Genomic DNA, 24,297 nt, shown 5'->3' with positions numbered 1-24,297 from the left:
AAATATAAAATTAAGATATGAGAAATCTCTTCAAACATCTAGAATACAAAGTTGTTTTTTTTTGTATTATTAGCTAAAATAAAAGGTTCCCAATTTTTAATTTCACTTAGATCCTTTAACTTAAGCTTTATGTGTGTACCTCTGACCAGCTATACCTCGTCCTTTTACACAAGTTCCAAAAACACTGATTGATTCATTTAAATTAAGGGGAAAAAAAGTGTGGGTCCTTCCTATAACAACTGAACTTAATATTATGGCTTCATTCTACAAATGATGAGAAAACTTGGAAGTTTCAGTTTTCTCCAATGTATACTATTAATTGTCAATTTTAGAAGAAAATATTTTATCTTAAGTACATATTTGTATAATTTATTTCACAGAACATTAAAACCCTGTTTTAATTAATAAATTGTAGGCATTTATTTGGTTAAATTCTTTGCTAAGCCTGTCGGGTACCTTCAATAAAGCCAGGTTAATAAGCATTATACAGTAACAAGTATGTTTTTGTTTATGGCCACCCTGCTCATAAAAGTCCACCAAAAATCATTTTTGTGTCATTTCAAAGTTGGCCACACAAAACTTTTGCTTCAAAGAAAGCATGTTTAACAATCAAAATAATAGTAAACTTACCACAGCAATTATACCACCTATATTACTGAAGCTGTCTATAACACATGTAATAGAAAAAGAGGCACTCCCCCTTCAACCCTGCAAAGCCACATAAGGTAGAGCTACCCAGGAGGCAACATGTCTTGACTTAATCAAATAACCACCCTAAGGATGTTAAATGATCTAGGTAGGAATTCACATATTAAAATTAGATTCTTAAAGTAGTACTAAAGCCAAATGGTAACTTACACAAAAGGCACCTTTCCTTAATTGCAAAGTTGAATATTTAGCACTTGGATTGTAATTTAAAATAAAAAAGATGTGAGTGTAAAACAATGATTTTGATATGCCAATGTTGGGTATTAAAACTGGCATTTAGCTCAGTTTGAGATAAAAATCTACATAGTTTGTTCTAGTCTCACACTATATCAAGTGCAGACTTAAATGGGGAAAAAAGGTATATAACAATTTTACAAAAAGTTTTTAAATCATAAATTCAATCCTAATTATATTCTAACTATATTTTTACATGACTGAAAAAGATGTAGTTTGGAGTCTTTAACATTTAAAATCACATTTACTAGGTTTTTCTTCTCCTGCTAATATTCTGAAGAATCAATGACCTATTGAAATAAAATTAATTAGGGAAGTTTTTCTTTTGCAGGGAGCTGAGCAGAGATTCTACTCCCAAGAGCTATTCAAACAGCATAAATATCTGCTATTCAATATATTAAATAATTATGTCTTTTGTTTCCTTTCATATAGGTGATAGAAGTAGATTTTAATACTCATCAATAGATGGAATAGATCGCAAACCACCAAACTAAATTACCACAAGTTTTAAAAGAAACAAAATAATTAACCCAAAACCTGTGAATTTACTTTAGGATATTACAGGCCCAATTAATTAAGAGTCATTCTCATTTAATAGTTTGGGAAGGAAAAATAAAGATTTGTAATGTGTTCATAGAAAATAATGGGGCATTTAAGAGCAAGCATTTAAAATTAGATTAAAAATTACAATAATTGGTACCTAGAAAAATTCAAAAGCCCAAATATGATCAATAAAGTTTTTTGTGCTTTATAGTCACACCAATTTACAAAAGAGTTATTAAATATAAACAAAAATGAAGAAATAATAAAATAAGTACTTGAAAAGATGACTCTGGCTACTTCTACCTTAAGATAAGGCAGTCCAAAATCTGTTATCTTAACCTGCTAATATTCTGGGAAGAAATGCAATACCCACAGAAAATGAGAAGAAGGAATTGGAAGAAAATAAAGATAAAAATGAAATTAATTTTAGTTATCAGCAAATACTATCAATATACTACTAACAGGCCCTCCTCTAGAAGAATATATCTATAGGATAAAATTATCCTATAACAATGCACTATGAAACTTCAAGAAATTACTTAAACATTAGGTGGAAGAACATCAAATCTCCACGAGTCCCACCACAAAGTCACAACTTCACAAAATTCAACGTCAGCTATAAAACATACAGTTGGTCTCTCCCTGCCAATAGGAATAAATAGAATAGAGGCGAGAGCTCCTTAGAACGGCAAAGGGGAGCAAAGGAAGAACAAATAGTTGAATTCTTGGTCTACTTTTCATCCAGGCATTTCAAAATACAATATTCTTGGGACCAAGAGTCAAATATTCTCGATAATATCAATAAACATATTACTAGTCAATTCAAACCTCGGGATTTTTTAAACTTTAAAATTCCATAAGTTGCACAAATGTATCTAAATTGGCTGAATTTCCAGAAACTCTTAGAAACAGACCATGCACCAACTCCTGATGTTTCTTCTTTCACTCCCCAGACAATCTGTATTTTTAAATCTACTCAATTTCAATTTGCCTGCAACTTTGTCACGGAAGTATGGACTCCTGATTTTCTGTGTAAAATTGTTTATTTTAAGCCAGTATGCATAAAGCATATAATAATATCAATAAGATCCCAGAAGACAAATATATATAGTAAATATATATGTAATAAATATATATGTACACATATATACACACATGCACACATACTATGCAACCACATTTTCAATGTGTACCTAATTTGGAAACTTTGAAAACAGCCATCCTTATATCATCCTCTATGCAGAAATCAGGTTTAGAATCATTGTAGAGTATATATGTGAGGAAGGGGATAGAAAGAGTGATAAATACATGAGTTAAATTTATCTAGCAGCTGGTCCACTTATGTCAGCTATTAATAGAACTATTTAAAAAATAGTAAAATGGAGTCAAGGGAAATACAGCAGAGCAGACTGCCATGATCCCAGCCCCATTCCTCTCAGTAGTAGAAGGCCAAAAGACACATACAGGTGAGCTTGATAAACTTAAAATATACCAAAATTCCATAACAAAATTGCTATTTTATATTAGTTCTAATTTCTTTTTATAAACTACAAATGAAATTTACTGTATAGGAGCAAGCCTGAGTTTCAACCATTGAAGACAATCTTATATCTACTGTCTTTCTGCATGACAGCTGTAACATGAAACCAGAAATAGATGAAGAGAGATAAACTATTAAAAGGATTATTATACACTTAAATCTTCTGAGAAAATAGAGAGAAGGGATCATAATGGTTTCACATTTGTAAAATCTTATGCAAAGCTATCACTCATTCATCTGCAATTCATTTGAAGAGAAAGTTCCTCCACAAAAGGCACAGGGTTTACTAAACCACTGGTATTACAACTTGAGGCACAGGGCAAATGGTTCTTCCCCACCCCCTACTGTCTTTTCAAGACCACACAGAGATAATGCATTAGTGTTGATTCAACTGTTTTCTTTCTTTTTCTTTTTTACTCTTTAAATGATGAGTGTGAACCTCCCAGTAAGGCATACATAAGGGTATAATGACTGAAACCAAAATCAGGTTATCCAGATGGAAGGGAAAAAACATGATGCTGGTAAGCTGGCAGTCAGTCGTAGCATGTTAGTGTCATCTTCATCTTCTTTGATCTCCACTTCTCCAATAATGCTGTCTCAATCTTTGTATCACAGGAGGTAGAAATACTATTCCACTTCCACCCAGCACATAGCACTAGGTTCCATACTTTAAGGCAAAACTAAAGTCTCAAGTTGCCATCAGAACAATCACTTAGAGAACATTTTGGCTTTCTCCAAGGCTAATAGTTTCTAGGGAAGAGGTATAATGTGTGAATTGATTTGAAATATTTCCTGTTCTGGCCAAATATAAAGAAAGGCATGAAAATAATATAAACAAATGGAAAGAGACTATATATTTTCACCTGTTGAAACCAATTGCAATCACTTAAATCTGCAGTCCCCAACCCCTGCTACCAGTCCACAGCCTGTTAGGGACTGGGCCACAGAGCTCCACACCCTGTCCTGGGTCCCTAGTCCATGGAAAAATTGTCTTCCATGAAACCAGCCCCTGGTGCCAAAAAGGTTGGGGACCACTGACTAAGATGAACACTATAATAAAACAGTAGTTCAAAAGAGCCCTCAACTCCAGAGTCGTCTTTCAGTGGACTGCTCTCTTCAGAAAATGGTCAAAATGTTTAATACAATATATTCGTAGATCTGAAATGAAACCAAGCCTCTTCAAATTATTTAAATGAATGCCAACAAAGGTTTATACAGCTTTATTAGGCCAAAGGTGCTAAAAACCATCCCATCCTTATAATAAGAATATACAACTATATCATTAAAGTATTTAAGCTCCCCTTTTAATTATACTCAGAAAAATAAAATATGTTCATAATTTCTCTTAAAGACTAGAATTGCTAGGCTGAATGTGCCTTGGAAGTAACAGGGCCTAGTAAGACCGGCCCCAATTCTAATACTTCGATCCCCTCCTTTATGAACACTAACCAGTATAGAATTTTCAGTATTTTCCATACCACTTCTACTTTCTAAATTACAAGAAAGAAAATAGAAACAAGCCCAGATTCTAGAGACCAACCTGAAGATAAGGGTGGAATTATTTTTTAAAAAAATAACATATTAATAGAAGTACTTTTATATCAATAATTAACAAATTCAGGAAGTAAATTTAAGTCAGATATTCATCTTTCCAACCATATATATAGTACCAACCTTAAACAAGCCTGGTCAAGTATAAGAATGTTTATATAGAAATATTTAGAATCTCAGAAATTATGTTACCATAGGTTGACAAAAGAAGATAATTCAATTCTTCTAGAAAACTACTCCTACCACCAAAGTGACTTAAAAACTATAGAATTTTGTAGAATTTGACCTTATCAATAATCCTCACAACATCCCTGTGAGGTGGGTGGAAAATATGCAGTATTTTTCACATTTGACAACAGAAAAAGCTAACATTGTTGAAAGAATTAGACCTTGAAGAACCAGAAAGTAACTGTCTTTCTTATTAACCAGTTCGTGACACTGAACCCAAAACAAAGTATTTTACTTTATTAAAAACAAACTACTCTAAAACCAAACCCTCCATTCCCCCCAAAAAGAATCATTGTAGTTTACCAGTAATCTTGTTAAGTCGAGCTCTCTTTGCCTGAAATGAGTTGCCTTGATTATTTTTCCTCTTGTTTGACAATGTGCTCTCTGGCTGTGGAAAGACCATCTTTGGAACGTTCTCTACATGAAGTCCTACTTTTAATAGAACACATATATGAGAATTCATCTAGAATCCAAAATTAAAACACATGATTTTTTTTAAAATAACAAAATAGTAAAAATGCTCTGTGCATAATTTTTAACATCTAGTGCTTGATACAGAACTTTAAAATACACAAACCCCTCCAGACTGATACACTAGAAATAAAACACTACTAAGCAGTTATTCTTTTTTGTTTGTTTGTTTTTTTTAGACAGAGTCTCGCTCTATCACCCCAGCTTGAGTGCAGTGGCATCATCATAGCTCACTGTAACCTCAAACTCCTGGGCTCAAGCAATCCTCCTGCCTCAGCCTCCCAAGTAGCTGGTACTACAGGTCCATGTCACTGTGCCCAGATAATTTTTCTATTTTTGGTAGAGATGGGAGTCTCGCTGTTGCTCAGGCTGGTCTAAACTCCTGAGCTCAAGCGATCCTCCCACGTCGGCCTCCCGTAGAGTGCTAGGATTATAGGCATGGGCCACCATGCCCGGCCTAGTTATCCTTTAAAAAAGAAAAAAGCAGGAAAAGAATGACTCACTGCTTTTTCCATATTGCATATTGCATATGCAGAAACATTTAAAAGGTTGTAGAAAAAAACATAAAACAAAAAACTTCAAGCAAAACCTACTACCAAGAAGTTACAAATCAAAATCTCAACTCATTTTTATTCCAGAATATTGAGGGCATTCAATATCAAGCACTCATATTAGACTACTAATTTTCAGATCTATCTGTAAGATGCTAAAAAAGTTAGCCATCATATTATGTGAGGGGAAAAAAGCCTAACAATATTATTATATGTTCAAAATTACAGGGAGTCAAGGGACTTGACTTATTCACTACATGAGTTTACCGGGGTTATAAGGAATGAACATAAAAACGTATTTTGTACCAAATGTTTCACTAGATGTAGGCAGATCTTCCTTCTTCTCAACTTCTGGTGTGGTTATACAAGTTGAAGTTTCTTCCTTCTTTGAAGGTACTTTAAACCATTTTCTTTCATCTTTATCTTTATTGCTGTTAGCGCTGGTTCGAGGTTTACTCCCTGTTTTATTCTTGGCCGCAGCTGCAGCAGCTGCTTTGACTAAAGCTATCCAATCCTCCAAAGGAAAAACACAAACATGTGAAGTATTAAAAATTAATCAAAATATAATTACACTAATGAATAAAGTATCACATATTCAAAGCTACTCAAGAATATCAATAACTACATTTACATAAGAGCTCATCAACATGGTAGATTATCAAATTTAATAATCTAATAGGTTAGTTGGATTATATAATCTTCCATAAAATAGGAAAAATATTCAATAACAAGTATTCCTTTGAAATATTTTTACAGGAATAAAATCCAAACTAACAGAAGAAACCTGTGGCAAATATGGAATACTACATGACATTCTACCCTAGTATTTTAGGGTTTAAATGCTGCATTGTTTTTCTTTCCCATAATACAAAGCATCATAAAAGTAGAGAAAAATGCTATGCTGCAATTCTACAAAGTTAAAAAAAAAATACTCCCATTGATCAAATTAATATTCTTTATTAGGAAGAATGTGCCATTCAAATTATAGTCAAATTCATAGAAATCAAGGAAGGTATAATTTTAATATTTTCTAAAGCTTTTAAAGTTTGGATAGCAATTTATCACAAAAGCTTAACATTACTGTAGAAAAAAAGCTATGTCGACTAGACCAAGGTAAAGCATACACTGTCAAACTCCAGATTAATTTCTCTCCCTATATAACTCCCTAGGTCTGTGTTTGTTAGCATTTTTCTGAGGTGTGACTATTTATTTTTCCTGTGTTAATTTTTTTAATTTGTTGCTAAATACAATTTACTATTTTATTTTTAACTAACAATGTTTATAGTAAAAAATGCAGAAAGGTGCAAAGAAGTGTAAAGTGGTACTAACATTTTAATTTTCACAATCAGAAAGATTTTTTAAAACATATATTTGAAATATGTCTACAAAGTTAATCTTCCACTGAGGCCACTAAGCTCTGTCAAACAGACCACCAATTCAGATTCATCCAAAATGCATTATACATTAAATACTTAGTCCAAGCAACTAAAAACAATTTTACAACGTCAAATGAATTAAATTGGCCAGGCGCGGTGGCTCACGCCTGTAATCCTAGCACTCTGGGAAGCCGAGGCGGGCGGATTGTTTGAGCTCAGGAGTTTGAAACCAGCCTGAGCAAGAGTGAAACCCCGTCTCTACTAGAAAGAGAAAGAAATTAATTAGACAACTAAAAATATATAGAAAAAATTAGCCGGGCATGGTGGCGCGTGCCTGTAGTCCCAGCTACTCGGGAGGCTGAGACAGAAGTTTGAGCCCAGGAGTTTGAGTTTGCTTTGAGCTAGGCTGATGCCACGGCACTCACTCTAGCCTGGGCAAAAGAGTAAGACTCTGTCTCAAAAAAAAAAAAAATGAATTTAATTGATGGGTTGCATTAACAAATTTCAGTAATACAGGTTAACGAAATTAAGCAATAAGCAAATAGGTTGGTAGCTCTTCAGCCTTGAAAATATATGGTGAAGAGAATATACCATTAAAAAAAACCAAAACTATATATCTACTTCTCTCCCGCATAATTGAAATTAACTGAAAACATCACACGATTGCACCTAACACATTCAATCACCAATTTTCTATGGAATGCGCTGCTATATATGCCAGGAAACAGGGTAAGCATTCAATTGATAAAAGACTGGTCCTGCCCATAAGAAATTCACAGATAAATAAAATTAATTACATGACAATGTGACACGAGACAGAGGAATAACCAAAATACTATAGGAGAACAGAAGAGAAAAGATTAATTTTAACTGAAGAGAAAGACCAGTGTTCAGGAAAAATGACAGATGAGTTGAACCCTGAAGGTAAGCAGAAATTTGCGAGGGAAAAGCACAGTGGAAAAGGAGAAAATGGCCACTCCAAGCAAAAGGAAAAACATTAGACAAAGGCTTGGAAGTCAAAGCACACAGGAATGGGAAAGAGTGATGGAAGGTTCAAGGAGAAACTTGGATAGCCAAAAGCACTATGGCTAACCTGAACCTTGAGACTAACATTTAAGTAGTAAGGAAAGATAGCACCATCAATGGGAAAAAAATTATAAGATAGCAATAAACAAAATGGAAAGAGAAACAAGGGTAAGGACAACCAGACAAGCAAAGTAAAGTGTTAAATGTAGCAGAGAGCATATGTTTGCATACTTATTGAAAGTATAGCATTTAATTCTGGGTTCCACATTGTAAACAAAATTTTAAGTTGTTAGAGAAATGCTGGAAAATGTCAGGGGTAACTTCCATTCCAAGTTGATTTCTACCTCCAATAAAGAGAAAACTAGAAAAAGAATTATACTGCACCTTTAAAAATTTAAATTAGATATTTAAAAATTGCTTCTTAATCATATGACATGTTAATCATGGGAATCACTGCAGCCATGTGATTAAATTCTTCCATATTTTGCTCTAGTATTTGTATGTTTTAGATTTTATTTTGTCCTTGAAATTTTAAATAAAGCATCACTGCCAAAAACAACTGAAGTGTGATGTTTCCATGAATTATAACTAATAATGATAAATTTCCAAGTTCTCTGTAGATAACAAAATAAAGTATTGCACTAAAAAGAGCACTGTTTGAAATCAGAAGATCTAGGTTCAAGGAATCACTTTGCACAGAACAGTTGAGCAAAATTTTAAGTCAGTCACGCAATTCTCTAAGTACTGAATTCCTCAACTGTGAAACAGAAATATCAGCCATACCTGTATCAAAGGATTTGCCATGAGAATCCAATTAAACAATATACGTAAAAATGTTTTGTAAATAGTAAAGGACGTTATGAGCCAACCTTTAACACTAGTGAGTTACAATGTAAATTTTGTATCATTAAACTCTCAGGAAGAAAAAAGAATGAGAGAAAAAGCAAGTACTTGCCCTGCTACAAGCCTCCAATAAATTAAAAATACAATGGCTCAATCTCTCACCCTGTAATTACTATTGCTCTTATCAGGACGGAATATCAGAAGTAACAATAAGTAAGGTCTCATCATATGAAGAAATCAATCCTTATTCTATAAATATGTCAATTTCACAGCTATTTATAGCTATTTATGTATTATACACTACCACTCTGCTCAAAATTATGTAAAAGAAGGAAAAATGGTATGTAAGTAGGGAGAGAGGGGACCTTATTTTTGGCAGTCAACATGTTACCATTACCTTATTTCCCAGTGAGAAAAATGTCTACAGATACACACTGCACCCACTATAATATTAGAAGCTCTTTAAAGTGCTCAAGCTAACTTGAATGTAAGGAGAGGTTTACTAGTACTAATCAACTCCTTCAAAGTCAGAAATGATAGCATTAAGACTTTTATTTTGGCTTAGGAATATTAATTAATTTGGAGGTTTACATATATAGAATTATTATTAATGTCACATTTTATACAGGTCCTACAGAAAGTTTAGGGAAGGGCATTTCCACTGTGCATTTACTTGCTGCATTATTCTTGGCTAGTTTAATAAAAGAAATTTTACTTTATAACTTTATAAAGGAATTCTCAAAGTACTCAAAATCCTGAAGATAATATATAAGACAGCATTCCTTTAGCCTTGCCCAAACAACAACTGATTTAGCCTATTTCCTACATGAAAACAAGTCAAAAACTTTTTGGAAAAAAAACACTCATAAAATGGTAGTTTATAAAAAACAATTCTACGAATATGGCTAGTGTGCTTATAATTAGGAATTGTGAAGAAAAAATGAAAAATTAAAGTAAATATACCACTATCCAAATATTCTTTCAGTAGTTTTATTTCCTGGAACTGATCGGAATGTTAATATATATCATGGTGTGACTAAAATGCTTATTAAAAATAAACATCTAAAACATCCAATAAATTTAATTCTTTCAACCTACTAAGCAAAGCAAATTGGCTCAATGCCCCCCTTTGAAGAAAAGAAAGTTCTAAGGCAATAGTATTAGTGTCATTTGATGAACATCTGAATAACCAGAATAATAAAATAATTTTAAAGCAAAAAAAATTGAGACTTTTGTTTAAACAGGTATGTAACTAAACTTTGTTCCCAACGTTTTAATCAATCTTTCTATGTAGTAACCAAAAAAATCACACCATTGAATGTTTAAAAGAACATTTTATTTATACATACATGTCGGAAGATACAAAGCAATTTCCTGACCAAAAGCATTTTCAATTGCATTTACATGTTAATGGGGGAAAAACTCTGCTAGTTGATCACTTCATAACTAAATTTTTGAAAACCAGGTGATTTAAAAACATCACACTTCTTAGAAGATTTCTTCAGGAATAACTTTTTTTAAATGTGGTGGTACATACATTTCTAGATCATTACACACTGATACTTGACTAAAGCTGACCACGTGATTTCAACACATTTCAGGATGACATTTTTCACTGCACCGTATGGAATAAATACGTAGCATATTTCCATATCAGACATTTTTATAGACTACTTTCAAGTTCTTAAAATTAATTGTAGGTCCAGGTGCTGAAAATCCCAAATAACAGCAGAACATAAAAGAAAATATTTTAAATTTCTAATGGCACCTTTTCTTTCCAGTATTTCAGAAAACACAGTCAACAAATGGAATCTTGGTTTTTACTCCATCCCAGATTGTCCTTCAAATGCTTACCGTTCTTTCTTGCTTTGAGCAGTGACAAAGCATATAATACACTGCTTCCATCATATAACTCAGAGAGCCCTCCCTGAAACAGCCTACAGAGTGTCAGGTAAGCGCCTTTTAAAGAAAGATGAATAACTATGATTTGTAGAAGGAAAGAAGAAGATAAGAAACTCAATGTAAAATTTTATATAAAAATTAACTTTCTAAATGATATTATATACCAGGAAAAACAAAACAAAATTTAAAAAAAGGCACTTACCTCACTTCCCATAGACTGGTTACACGATCCAGCTGGGTCGATAGGACAACACCAGCTTAGTGGATGCTGGGATTTCACCTGGAACAGAAACTAGTGACCTATAACTTTAGCAGGTCTAAAACCAAAGAAGCAAAAATCAAGTGTATAATTTATTTTACATTCTAAGCTTTTTTTTCTTGCTGCTATTTGGGGCTATCAGCACATAACCCTACAATTAGTTCACTTTTTAAAATATATATTTTGATCAGTCACCATTCAAGAAGATATCTCATTGAGTAGCTAGGAATACTGAACACTCTTACCTGCCCCTTAGCATCCTCGGGCATGGCTTTAATGTGCATTCTTTTTAAACAACGAATTACTCCATCATAAAACTGAACTGTAAATGTTCCTGAAATAGGAGCAAGTCAGAATCATTAGAAAATATAATCAAACTTACAGCAACAAGTAGTGACCTGATATAAATAAATGTTTTGGACTGCACTAACTGCAAACATACACTCCTTTTAAGGACTCTATCAAGTTTACTTTCTCTGTCCCTCTAAAAACAAGTCTAAACTCATATTTCCCTTAAAAAGTACACAAATTAAGTCTTGATAAGTTAGTTGCATGTAATTCTGATTTTTAGTGGGAGACTTTATAATTTATTCTGTAATAAATGTTTAGATTTATAATATAGCTGAAAAAAATAAAATCCCTATTTATAAAAATGTATAATATTTCCATAGGAATTACCATTTGCTCTCTTTGAATATTTCTTTCAAAATAAGTAACATAGAGAAAGATCTGATACACGGAAAAGATCATCTTCCCAGGAAAGGATTGTTCCTTTAGCAGTAGTAACCAACTGGCAAATAAGAATTATAGATTCTCAGACTTTTAAGCTAGAAAATACTTTACCAGTCATCTGGGTAAAAGTCTTCATATGCAGCTCAGGACATCGAACTCCAGAAAGGCTAAATGCTACATCCAGTGACATTCAGCTATGCAGTAGCACAGCCATAACTAACATTCCCAATCTCTTCTAGCCATCTATACCTTTCCTACTAACTTACTCTACTTTTAGGACTCAATAGTCTATTTGTATGTCTATTATGAAGCATATTCACGTTGTGTTATAGACCCCATGCTTTCAAGTCAATATAAGCCAGTACTATTATAAAATATACAAATTATGTATGTTTTATACTTATAAAAATTCAAATGCCTTTCTATCATTTCCCAGATAAATGTTTTTCTACCATTTCCCAAATGAAGACAGAGCGTCACTTTAAGTAAACATATATTTGGCCTTTACAAAGGAAGTATAAACAAAAAACGTGATAACCATTATTAATGGCTTTGGATCTGGCACCAAAGCCTATGGCATATATGTGCTAAGAATTTTCTTCTATTGTAATTTGAATATTTAGCATAATGCTAAATATCAGATACAAAGATCTAAACTCAAGTTATGAGAACAACAGACCAGGTGAACAGCAAGGATGTAAAGACATTAGAAAAATACACCTTGCACTACCATCATTCCTCTTCCTTCTTAAATATGGCATTCCAGATAAGGCCAGGATGCACACCAGGCTGTTCAGGCATTCATAACTCCCTGCCTTTGCTCAAACTATTTCTTCTCTTGTGATACCTTCCGCCTCTCCTTATGTCTAACTCCAATCCACTCTTCAAGGACCACCCCAAGATGAAAACTTCTCTGATCACACCTTCACTCCAGTACACACTGGCCCCTTTTCTTCACTTCTGTAAGGTGTACTAGAAATACTTAAATGTTCACATTTGTTAGTTTTGTTTTTACACTGAAGTGAGGGCTTCCTTTGCCTTTGTTTTTTCTTTTTTCTTTCTTTCTTTTTTTTCGGAAGAGGTAGGCTCATCTACAATTTGGGGCACATAGAAATCACAAAATTAATACCTCTAGTGAAGTTTTTTTTTTTTTTTTTTTTTTTTTGAGACAGAGTCTCACTCTGTTGCCCGGGCTAGAGTGCCGTGGCGTCATCCTAGCTCACAGCGACCTCAAACTCCTGGGCTCAAGCGATCCTCCTGCCTCAGCCTCCCGAGTAGCTGGGACTACAGGCATGCGCCACCATGCCCGGCTAATTTTTTCTATATATTTTTAGTTGTCCAATTAATTTCTTTCTAATTTTAGTAGAGACAGGGTCTCCCTCTTGCTCGGGCTGGTTTCGAACTCCTGAGCTCAAACAATCCGCCCGCCTCGGCCTCCCAGAGAGCTAGGATTACAGGCACGAGCCACCGCGCCTGGCCTCTAGTGAAGATTTTTAAAAAACAAATATCTGCCAAAAGTTCACTAAAGGCTCATTGAAACTACTCATGAAATGGCAGGGATCACAATCAGTATCACTACTCTTCCACTAATGCAAGGTTAATTTTCTATATTAAATAATTATCAATAAAAGGGATAAGATAAAGAATGAGGGTGGTTTTGTTTCTGAGTGTGTATTGTGCATATGTGTGTACGTACTTGCATCTGCATAAACTCAAGGGACTTTAAGCATGGAAGGAAGGTCCCAAAGCTCTCCACACTTAAAGAAACTGTTATTAATTAAAGTAGAGAGCATTGTTTAATTTTGCTTTGTTTTGTTTCGGGTAGATCCCACAGAAAAAGTTCATTACTTCTTCTTTTCCTTCCTTAAATCACTGCTGACTATCTACTCTCTGTTAGGCTCTGGACTAGACACTCAGAGGCCAATCTGAGTAAGACTCAGCAATGTAACTCCGTAACACAGCTCCCGAGAAGAGAAAGCATAGCGAGATATAGGCCCCACCAGAAAAGAAGAAATAACTTCCACACCTAACAACCAAGATGTCTCTCAATTCCTTCTATAGCAGAGTAACTAGTGATAATAAAATCACAACTGTATTCATGATTTCAATTCATTAAAATAATACATTGGATTAAGGTCTTCACACTTGGTCTTAGCCAACAGGCTGAGAAGTGATAATACACTGGATTAAGTTCTTTGGAAACTTATAGCATGATTTCTAGCTAGACTATTATGATTTACCTTTTCATACCTAACATTCTTTACTATATCTCTTTTTAAATGTTTTCCTCTTCTATCTTTTCTTACCTCCTATTTTCTCTCAAGTTTGTTAGTTTAAATTCTCGGCTTAAATCTCTCCCATGGTTTCCATCACCTCCAAATATAATTAAAATTCTTCAGCAAGATTATAAGACACTTCACATACCAATTCAAATAAATAGCAGTTCCTTAAAATGGCATGGCATTCCTGTCTCACTTCTATTTTTTTCCATATATCACTTCTTCTGCCAGAAAAGCCCTTTTATCACTTCTTTAGCAAACTTAGTGGTCTTTCAAGACTCAGTTTAAAGGAATTTTACCCTTTACTTAGACAAATGCCTTTCTTGTTAGGAAGCTGTCACTCAATATTTGTTTCTTTATTAAAAACAATGAATACAGTAGTTCCCCTCTCATCTGCAGTTTTGCTTTCCATGGTTGTGACCAACTGTGGTCTGAAAATGGGTAAGTATAGTACAATAAGATATTTTCAGAGAGAAAGAGAGAAAGGGGGGAGGGAAGATTCACATAACTTTTATTACAATATATTCTCATAATTGTTCTATTTGTTATTGTTGTTAACTTCTTACTGTGCCTGATTTATAAATTAAACTTTATCACAGGTATGTATGTACAGTATAGGAAAAAACATAGTAGTGTTTATAGGGTTTGGTACTATCTGAGGTTTCAGGTATCCGCTGAGGTCTTGAAATGTATCCCCTGTGAATAAGGGGGGACTATTACAAGTGGTCAAGTTTAAGAAATAGTTGTAACAGAAAACTAATGTATTACTGATTTGAAAAGTATACTTGCAAGTACTTCATAACTTTTTTAAATGAGAAATTTAAAAAATAAAATATTTAAGTTTATTTTCAGTAATTATTTAAATACGAATTTTCACATCTTTCCAAATTAATCAGTCTATGAGTTATATTTTTTAAATTCATTATCTGTCCAATAGATTTCCCAGTCTTATGCCATACTATTAATAATATACCTAACTTCCATTATTTTCAACGTTTTTGATCACTTAAGTAACTATTGATCAGTATCTAATATTCTAATAAATGTCCACAAATGGCTATTAGGAAGATTAACTCAATTATCTATAGAAATTAATGATAGGGGAGGGGAGGGAGACACATAAAGGAAATCCTCAAACTGATAAAGTCCCATACCCTCTCCTCATAAAATACAGTATGTATTTCACTTGTGAGGTGAACTGATTTGAATTTCCCTATTTCTTTAACCTTTCTTCACACTCCGGTCGAGATGTTCATTAATACAACAGCCACAAACTAGAAACAGAGAAGTAGAAATAAAATGCATATAATTGCCTGGGAACTGAAAGTTGAAAAATTTTAAACAACTCTTTATCTCTACTAATTTAAACAGTTTATTTTGGCAGCAAATTATGTGTGATTTTATTCTATACAATATATAACAAATTAATGCTTCCAAAAAAGAACATTAGCAGGAAATTCATTCAGTAAAATATAAAACCAAGAGGAGAGTTATATGTAACAATTACATACACTAATTAAAATTAAAACATAGTAAAATTTTACTATCAATCCCATTTTAAGTCTCAGATCATTTCAAACACATACCTTCTTTGTTAATTGCTTCAATCTTGGCAGGGTAATAGCGACAGTCTGTCCAACGAGCCAGAACTTCTTCTCCAGCTTTAAAATCCTATTTCAAACAACATTTAAGATAAGTTCCATGTATAATAAATAAGCATTTCCTTAACAAAAACAGGCTTTGGTAAAATTTAACAGAATACTTTTAAAATATGTCATTACATATCTACCCAATTAGCAAGTGAAAAAAGCTTGCCACATACAAAGAAATCTTCTTCATCTTTTAGCCCTTCTTTTCTTAGTGCAGGTCTCTCAAGGGGTCGCAATCTATTACTATCCCAGTAAATCCATTCATCATAACGATGACTCCAGCGCTCAAAATGGACCAACATCTTGCCCTCCTCATAGTCGATTTTTTCAATTCGTGACGGATACCTCAAAAATAAAAAAGCTTCATATCAATGAAAAATCCTTATATTTGTTTATAAAAAGTGTTAAATAGAAAGATTTAACTAAAATATTGCTTACCAATAAAACCATGAAAAAAACAATATGTCCATATGTTTAAACTATTGAACCAACAAAGCTGTCTTTTTTAAATGACTGTTCTCAAGATCTGAGGAAATAAACCCCTTGATACACTCTGAGTAGAAATATAAATGACAGCACTGTTTTGGGAAGTAATGTGATAACATGTACCAAGAGCCTTAAACATATTCCTACTTTTTGACCCAATAATTCCAATTCTGGAACTATATACATAAAGCATTATTTATAAAAACAAAAAAAATAGAAACCATGTAAAAATATAGATGGAAAAACTGAGGACTGTCTAGCATTGTATGAACATATTCACTGAATGGAATATTATGTAGTCTTTAAATACGGTATTTACAAAGAATTTATAATATGGAAAATACAAAAACATAAGTACTATATTTAGTAGAAATATTTTGTCTAGAGAAAAATACAAATATACCAACATACATTTGTCTCTATATGGCATAAGTTTACTTTGTTCTTTTTTTTCCCCTTTATTTTCCAGGATTTTGTAATAAGCATCAACGATGGTAAGAGAAAGCTCAGTAAAACCTTAAATTTAAAAATGTAAAATATTTCTTTGTTCTGTATTCCTGTGTGATGATTCTCCTAGGATTAATTCCAAAATAGAAATTAGTTAACTTGAAACTTTTTACAAGGAATACTGCCTCATCATTCCTAATGTACTTATTAAAATGTTCATGCATAACACAAATTTTTTAATAAGTATGATTAAATAACCTTAAGAACTCAGTAGCAGCACATGGTAAATGATTTAGCCATAATAATTTATCTTACATTCTTGCTAGTTTTTGATAAATTTGAAGTCTTTGTTTTCCCTGTGGAAAACCAGCTTTAAATATAAAGCACAGGTGACATTACAAAACTTTGAAATTTAGGTTACTACCTGCTTTATAAATCAATCATGCTATTCAAGATTTTTAATACATCGCAAGGGCCCTGACTCATTCTCTAGCATACCTTCTTCCTTGACAGTCAATCCCACTTTGGGTTAATGATACTGAGCTACTTGGATTTTCAGCAAATACACCTTGCTCTGTCAAGCATTTGTGCTTTTGTACATTCTATTCTTTCTGTCTTGCCCTAAACTGTCCTTCCCTTCCCTTGTATAGGCGTGGTTGAAGACTTGGTAACATGAAACTGCTTGTGTGAAAACTTCCCTAACTCCTCTGTTCCTGCTGTTCTCATAGCACTCACCATGTTATAAATGTGTCTGTACAGGTTCCCAAACTGGGTGCTGAAGAGTATTTACATCCCTTGAGACAGTGATATGTGTGGCACAAAAACAGGGTCCTATGGTCAAATAAGCTAGGGTAAACTGGATTACAGAAAGCTGCAATGCTTTCTTTACTGAAAGACTTCTTGGTTGTGTCAACAAGATGGGGATAAAGCATTCACTATTACCAAACTCAAGGAAATATGTAACTCCTTTTACAATGAAATATTTATTAACATTCCTCAAGATAATAGAGAGGTAAGGAACATGAGGTTAGAAATGCTACTCTGGCCTGTAAGCTTCTGGGGATAAATGACTCATGTTCATCTTTGTAGTCACCAGTATCTAGCACAGTGATAGGACACACAATGGTCACTGGGGGAATGTTCTAAAGGAATAAGAAGTGATGTCAAAGAAAGGCTATTTGCACATTTCTTCAGAACTAAGAGGGCTGGTGACCCAATTACAACCTTAAGTTAGATCTTAGTCTTAGTCTTTTTGGGGAGTGGGTGAGAGAACATCGTGCTAAAGAAAAGCACAAAAACAAGAAAACATAGGAAATTAACACACTTCCTGATGTGGAAATGCCTATCTACCCACTTAAAATCAATGCTATAATGCTTGTCTTTTGCAGTTTTCCTCTAGTTCTGTTTTTGCTGCTCTGGTTTTTAAAACATAAAAATTGTCAATAGCATTAAGGAAAATCAGAACAAGGTTGTCCTTTATTGCTCAACATTCACTAGTCACTAAAATACTATAAAGAGATTTTCTATCAATTTTAAAAATTGACAAATTTCTTTTAAAACATAAAAACCTTTAACTTCACATGCTTAATTTATCATCAGATCTTTTAAATTCTGAATAAAAATTAAGGTCTTTATTCTTGAGATTTCTTCAATTCTAAATATATATAACTCTATATAGTTGAAACATTTCTCAAAGTGAGAATAGTCCACAGTAACAGAGTTAAAAACACACTTTTATTTTCATGACATGATTCAATTCAGTAAAGAATCGGAATCTAAGTGAGTTCAAACAATTTAAATCTGGATTTATTTTTAAGTAACTTACAGTTTTCCTAAAGTATTTTAAATTCTGTTGGCTGAGAAGATGCCTGATGCAACAACCAGACTAAAAATTGTATTTTGGGGATCCTCTTTAGGACAAGTTACATTACAGAATACTCTCTACATAAATATCTAGAGACTGATAAGTACACTTGGGATGAAGCCCAATAATTAAATAAATAACACAAATACTCAAGTTTAATATCTATTTTAATTTTTATAATGTTTACTAATCAAATTTTGAATCTTACATGAAGTTACCAGAAATATTACCATTATCAAGAATGTCCAAATTTCTGTTCATTCATTCAACATATATTTGAACACCTATTAAGACTAATGCACTTGCTAGGCACAGTTGGTAGATAAAAAAGAAACACAATTCCTAGCATCAATGAGCTTAGAGTCAGATAAGGAGAAAGAAGAGTCAGAACATTTACTGTCACAAGTATGCCAGGCTCTATGTTTTTTACTGAGTGTCAACTGCTCTTTTTATACATTATTTCATTTGATCTTGGTAACCATCCAAGGTATAGATGTAACACAGTTTCCATTTAACAGATGAAGACCTGTCCAAGAATACACATGGTACAGCCAGTATTCAAAGCCAAGACTGAGTGGCACAAAAGCCTATGCTCTCCATGCCAATAGGAGAAATGGGATAAGGCCTCTATCTAAGTGAATATATCATACACAATAAAAGTGGTAGTATATACAAAAATTTTACATATGATGCTTTAATAGTTCAGACAAAATTGAGAGTTAATTGAAGGTTCTTGGGAGATATTATGTTGGACTTGGTAGAGGAATTTAGACTTAATGAACATGGTACAAATGGAGGTAAAGTGTATACACAGAGTAAAATTCATTTGTTCAGTTGTTCGCTGACTTAAAACTACCATGTGACTCTGGGTTAGGCAAGCAACCAATGAGGATTCAGACATAAGTAGGATGTAGTATCTGTCCTCAGTTCAGAGACTGGGAGGGACGTTTAAAGGAAACAGTAATATTTCCTTTGACTAGACTATACGGTAAGCAGTAAGGTAGATAAAGAAAAATACTGAGACATCAGATTGGACTTTTTAGCTCTGTTCAAACCTGAAGGGCTTTGAAATGGCAAACTAATGAAACAACCCTTTTTTCTGCAGTCAACAGGGAGTCATTTAGAATTTGTATTTAATTTTGTTATTAGTTATACCTTAGGTGAAAAAAATCATAACATCAAGATCTTTGTAATACATGTAAAATGCACCAAAAATTGACAATTTAACATATAGTTCTATATAGTGAAATGATTTCTCTATTCTAGCAGATGGCCCATAGTAATAATGTTTTGATACATATAGTGAAGGAAAAATATTGTTGAACAAATGTATTCACAAATGCTTCTCTACCTTGAACTAAAACAATATTATTTTGATGCACTATTTATGTTTTAATACAATTGTGAATTGAACATAAGATTTTTCTTATTGAATATGGAACATGCAGTATTAATGTTTTTATTTGCCATTTTTTAAAAGGTTGAATCATAGAAAGCTATGAAAGTAAAGAATAGTGATTATGTCCAGCCACAGACATTTATGAGTGATTTGGGAAAGGATTTAAGAAGTGGAAGACTTGGGGTTTCGAAGTTTAAAATGTGAGAAATAAGACACCAACAACAATGATCAGGGATAAGAAAAAAAGGAAACAATTATAGTTGGCACCTCTCAAGGGTTTAACAGAGAGAGATGGAGAAAAGGTAACCTCACTAAAAGTATGATTTCTCAATGCCAAAATTCTACATAGAGCTTTCTTATCCCTTATTATGTTACTGAAAAATACCATAAAAGTCCACTATCTACCTTCCCTGCTATAATCCCACTTCAAAATGCATGCATTGAGTAGATGTTATTTACTTGTGCAGAAAATAAGGGATTGCCTCTACTGCTCTGGGTCTACCTTGCTCTCGTATGTCTTATATTTGAATCCTAGAGAACAGAGTTTATCCTTACAAAACTTAACAAGAAAAATAATTCCCTCTAAAATGAGTTCTTTCTAGCTTTTTTGGTTAATGGAAATGAAAAAGCATTCCAAAATACTGAGAAGACTCTAAAACGATATATGCTAAATTGTTGTATATGCAATTCTATTAATGTCTCAATTGATTTCTTAGGACCCTTTTTCAATCAGTGTGGGCCCTTTTTTGAATCAAAGTCCTCTAATGGTCAAGAAAAATTGTGCCTATAACTACAGAGTAGAACAAGGTCATTACCACAAATAAAAATTATTTTCACCTTTTCTGAACTCTTACAACTTTTTATTGTCTTATTTGATATGTTGTCATTTTAACACTACGACTAACCTGCCATTTGTACAAGACTATTCAGAGAGCAGCAATATCTATAGATTCCAGACTAAACCCATAATCCAATAAGAACAGGCACTAACCAAAGAGCTATACTCTTAATATATTGTATTGGTTCCCTATTATATGAACTCTTGAGTGTTGTCAAAACACAAAGAGAATATGAGAAACCCAAAATGAGAATTGCCATTACTGGTTAATTCCTATACTGGTTCACATTGTTAACTGTTTTACATGGGCAGGTCTTGACTCACCCATTCTATCACGAGACTGTGAATTCCCTGCAGCTATAAGCAAAATGCTATGTATCTGGTGTAGATGTTTATGTATTCTTTTGAGGCGAGGATTTCCAAATTTAATCAGATTTCCGAAGGGGTCCATGTTCATAAAAAGAAAAACTTCTGGGAAGGCAAGATCATCTATTAACTATCGGTGCTCCATTATCGTTGCATGAAAGAGGGAAGAAATGGCTTTTCATTTCAGTTATGCCAGAAATATAATCTGATGGACTGATAAAAAAAAAATTCCTTTGTATTCAATGTAAAACAGTAAAACAATTAAACATTATTTGAATTTAAGGAGTTCATTCGGATTTGTCATCTAGTTTGATATATCTAGATTTTCATCCGTATTGATGAAGAGAGTCAACAATGAGAAAATAACAAGGGAAATTTCTGATATACTTGTGGCCTAGAATCCCCCGCACTTAATCCAAAGGACAGAGTTGACAACTTCCTCATCAGTAGGTTACAATGGACTCAGCAAGGCCAGAATATGCTACCAAATGTCCTAAAGACCATCCCAATTCATGAAAAGATGAGTAGAGATTTAACTAATAATTTGAGTAAGTGCCATGTCAATCAAAAAGGCAATGATATTTTTAAAAACCACCCCAAGAGTCATTCGAATTACATATTTTAAATAATAGTCATTTTCTTGTTTATATTGATGAGCCTAAATTTCTAATTTATGTAAATTTAGAAACTGACAGTTCCTCATTCATTTCATTTAATCAACAAAAAATGAGAATCCAATAAGTTAACACAATTATAATATAATGTAATGGCTAATAAAGACATTACACTAGCACACAGAAAGTATGTAAACGAGAGTGTTCTCTTGGACAAGGTAGTTCTTTACGTTTTAAAGAATGGTATGTATGAAATACACTTGAAATAAGACTTAATCTAAATGTTAGACTCCTAGGGAGTTAAGATTAACAATTCAAAATAGTTTTGTAGATAATAACTTTATAACATGGTATTCATAAAAAAATCACTAAAACGTTAGAAGAGCTAGCAACAGAAAGGTAAGAATTGCCTTACGTCCAATTGTCAGGGGGAGGATTATCTGCCAAATAATAAAAATTAATGTAGGATGTAATCCAAAGCAAACACAATATTCTTGTAACCTAGTAACCCTTTAAAATTTTTAGCTTCCTGGAAGTACTTTAAATTTACATTACGCTTCATAATTTTCAGAAGTGTTTTCTCACCCATTGATTATAACTGCAATAACAATGTCACCTATTGTTGTTATAGTATCTTAAAATTCAGTGCTTTCGGATATTGCATGTTAATTTGTGTCACACTTTAAACAAAACCCTTTGGATTAATTCAAACTTGATATTCCAAATAAAATGTAAATACAAAACAATCTAGAATTTCAAGAATATTCAGAGAAGAGCTTATAAGTCAATAACACATTTTCTCCAACACTGAATTCTAAGGGTCTTGTCACATTACTTCTCAGGTACTCTTTTCAGACCCGTACATCCCCATGATACATCTTGTTTCCTACTTCTCTACAACCTTTGCAGCAAAGAGAGGGTAAGAAGAGACTTAGGTATGTCTTTTCCTTTAGAACCTTGTGGCAGCCATCTTTCAAACTAACGTTTCATTTCAGGATCACTGCATTTAAACTCCTGTTCCTCTGCTCTCCTAGCACCTGGATCTCATACCATGCCTATATTCATTCATACTGTCCAAATTCTAACCAAATCAAAATTCCTGTGCCACAGCCTCTGTACTTATTACTGTCTCCTACCACAAGAATCCTTAGACCATCAGGAATTTCTTTCTTACTCTTCTAAAACATGCTCTTCCTGTCACCAGTATGTGACTCAAAGTTCATGTAGTTTGTATAATTTTTCAGTCTACCACAACTAAACTTTTTGTTAGTTAATTATGCCAGTAAAACTCAAAATTCTAGCAGATTGCAATCACCAGTTCTGTTTCTTAATATTTAGTACTTTAAAAACATTTACTACTATAGTCATTTATACTGTTTATACACTTATTGATTAAAGTTTTAAGAATTTAATATGGTAGTAAAACTCAGTTGAAACCAAGCAGGTGTGAGGGAGAGAGGATGGGTAAATTCACATGTAACGGGTACAAGGCATGCTATCATGGTGATGGGCACACTTATAACTTTGACTGAAATGGCACAAAAGCAATTCATGTAACCAAAACGTTTGTACCTCCATAATACTCTGAAATAAAGACACAAAAAATAAAAAGTTTTAAGAATGTACATTGATTCTTCTTCCATCTGACTCTACTTTCTTAAAATAACTAATGTTCACATTGTATTATTATTACTACAGCTAATGTTTAAGTGTCTACTACGTGGCAGAAACTGCTCAACTCTTGACATGCATTATCTTGCTTCAGTCATCAAAGAACCGTTTGAGTGAGGTAATATTACTACTCCCAGTTTTTAAAGGGAGGACACAGAGGCATCCTACACAAAGGTTCAGTGACTTGCTCAAGTTAAAAGAGGTAGTAAGTAGTGAATCCTTGAACTCAGGTATTCGTGTCCATAGAGATTGTACATTCAATCATTACAGAGTTTGTATCCTGCAACTGATGATTTTCAACTTTTTCTTGTCACACTTAACGGAAGTGTTTCAATACAGGGGGCTTTTACCAAGAGGTACTGAAAACAGATAAAAACAATATGAAGATTGAATTATTTTCTCTGTTTATTTTCCTTGAAAATTTAATTTTAGTCTTCTGCTTTTTATGCACACAAAAAAATGACTAAAGTTGTTGTTAGCCCAAAGAGCATGGAAAATATTATACAAAATAAATACCTCATGCATAAAATGACTAAACAAAGAAAAAACGCTCTTCTATTTTATTATTAAAATTTCTCAAAAGGACGACTATGCCTAAGTGTGAAACATCACATTGTTAAAATGAAACACAGAAAACAAAGTAGCTTAACTTTTATCATGTTTGAAAATTGTCATAATATAAATTTAAAAATTAGGAAATCTAGGATATGATATGTTAAG

The 24,297-nt window shown here is 33.1% G+C and overlaps 1 protein-coding gene across 7 annotated transcripts in view; it reads right to left on the bottom strand.

Annotated features, from left to right (window-relative positions):
- The window catches only part of PHF20L1 (PHD finger protein 20-like 1), a 65,453-nt gene that overhangs the window by 31,233 nt on the left and 9,923 nt on the right, over positions 1–24,297 (bottom strand). For 2 of the 7 annotated variants that reach the window (XM_012648049.1, XM_012648048.1), the window contains exons 3-7: positions 16,066–16,237; positions 15,830–15,914; positions 11,478–11,566; positions 6,133–6,340; positions 5,108–5,233 (exon numbers count right to left, since the gene is read on the bottom strand). In XM_012648049.1, coding sequence (XP_012503503.1) covers positions 5,108–5,233; positions 6,133–6,340; positions 11,478–11,566; positions 15,830–15,914; positions 16,066–16,237 — 680 coding nt within the window. Of the gene's footprint in view, positions 1–5,107; positions 5,237–6,132; positions 6,341–11,175; positions 11,266–11,477; positions 11,567–12,075; positions 12,334–15,829; positions 15,915–16,065; positions 16,238–24,297 lie in introns of those variants that run through there. The other 5 variants (XM_012648045.1, XM_012648046.1, XM_012648044.1 and 2 more) reach the window with 5 other exon arrangements.

The sequence above is a fragment of the Propithecus coquereli genome, unplaced genomic scaffold (genome assembly GCF_000956105.1).
Source record: "Propithecus coquereli isolate 6110/MARCELLA unplaced genomic scaffold, Pcoq_1.0 Scaffold28, whole genome shotgun sequence".
Classification (NCBI taxonomy): domain Eukaryota; kingdom Metazoa; phylum Chordata; class Mammalia; order Primates; family Indriidae; genus Propithecus; species Propithecus coquereli.
The sequence above is the reverse complement of the archived record's forward strand: the minus strand, read 5'-3'. Positions and strand labels throughout refer to the sequence as shown.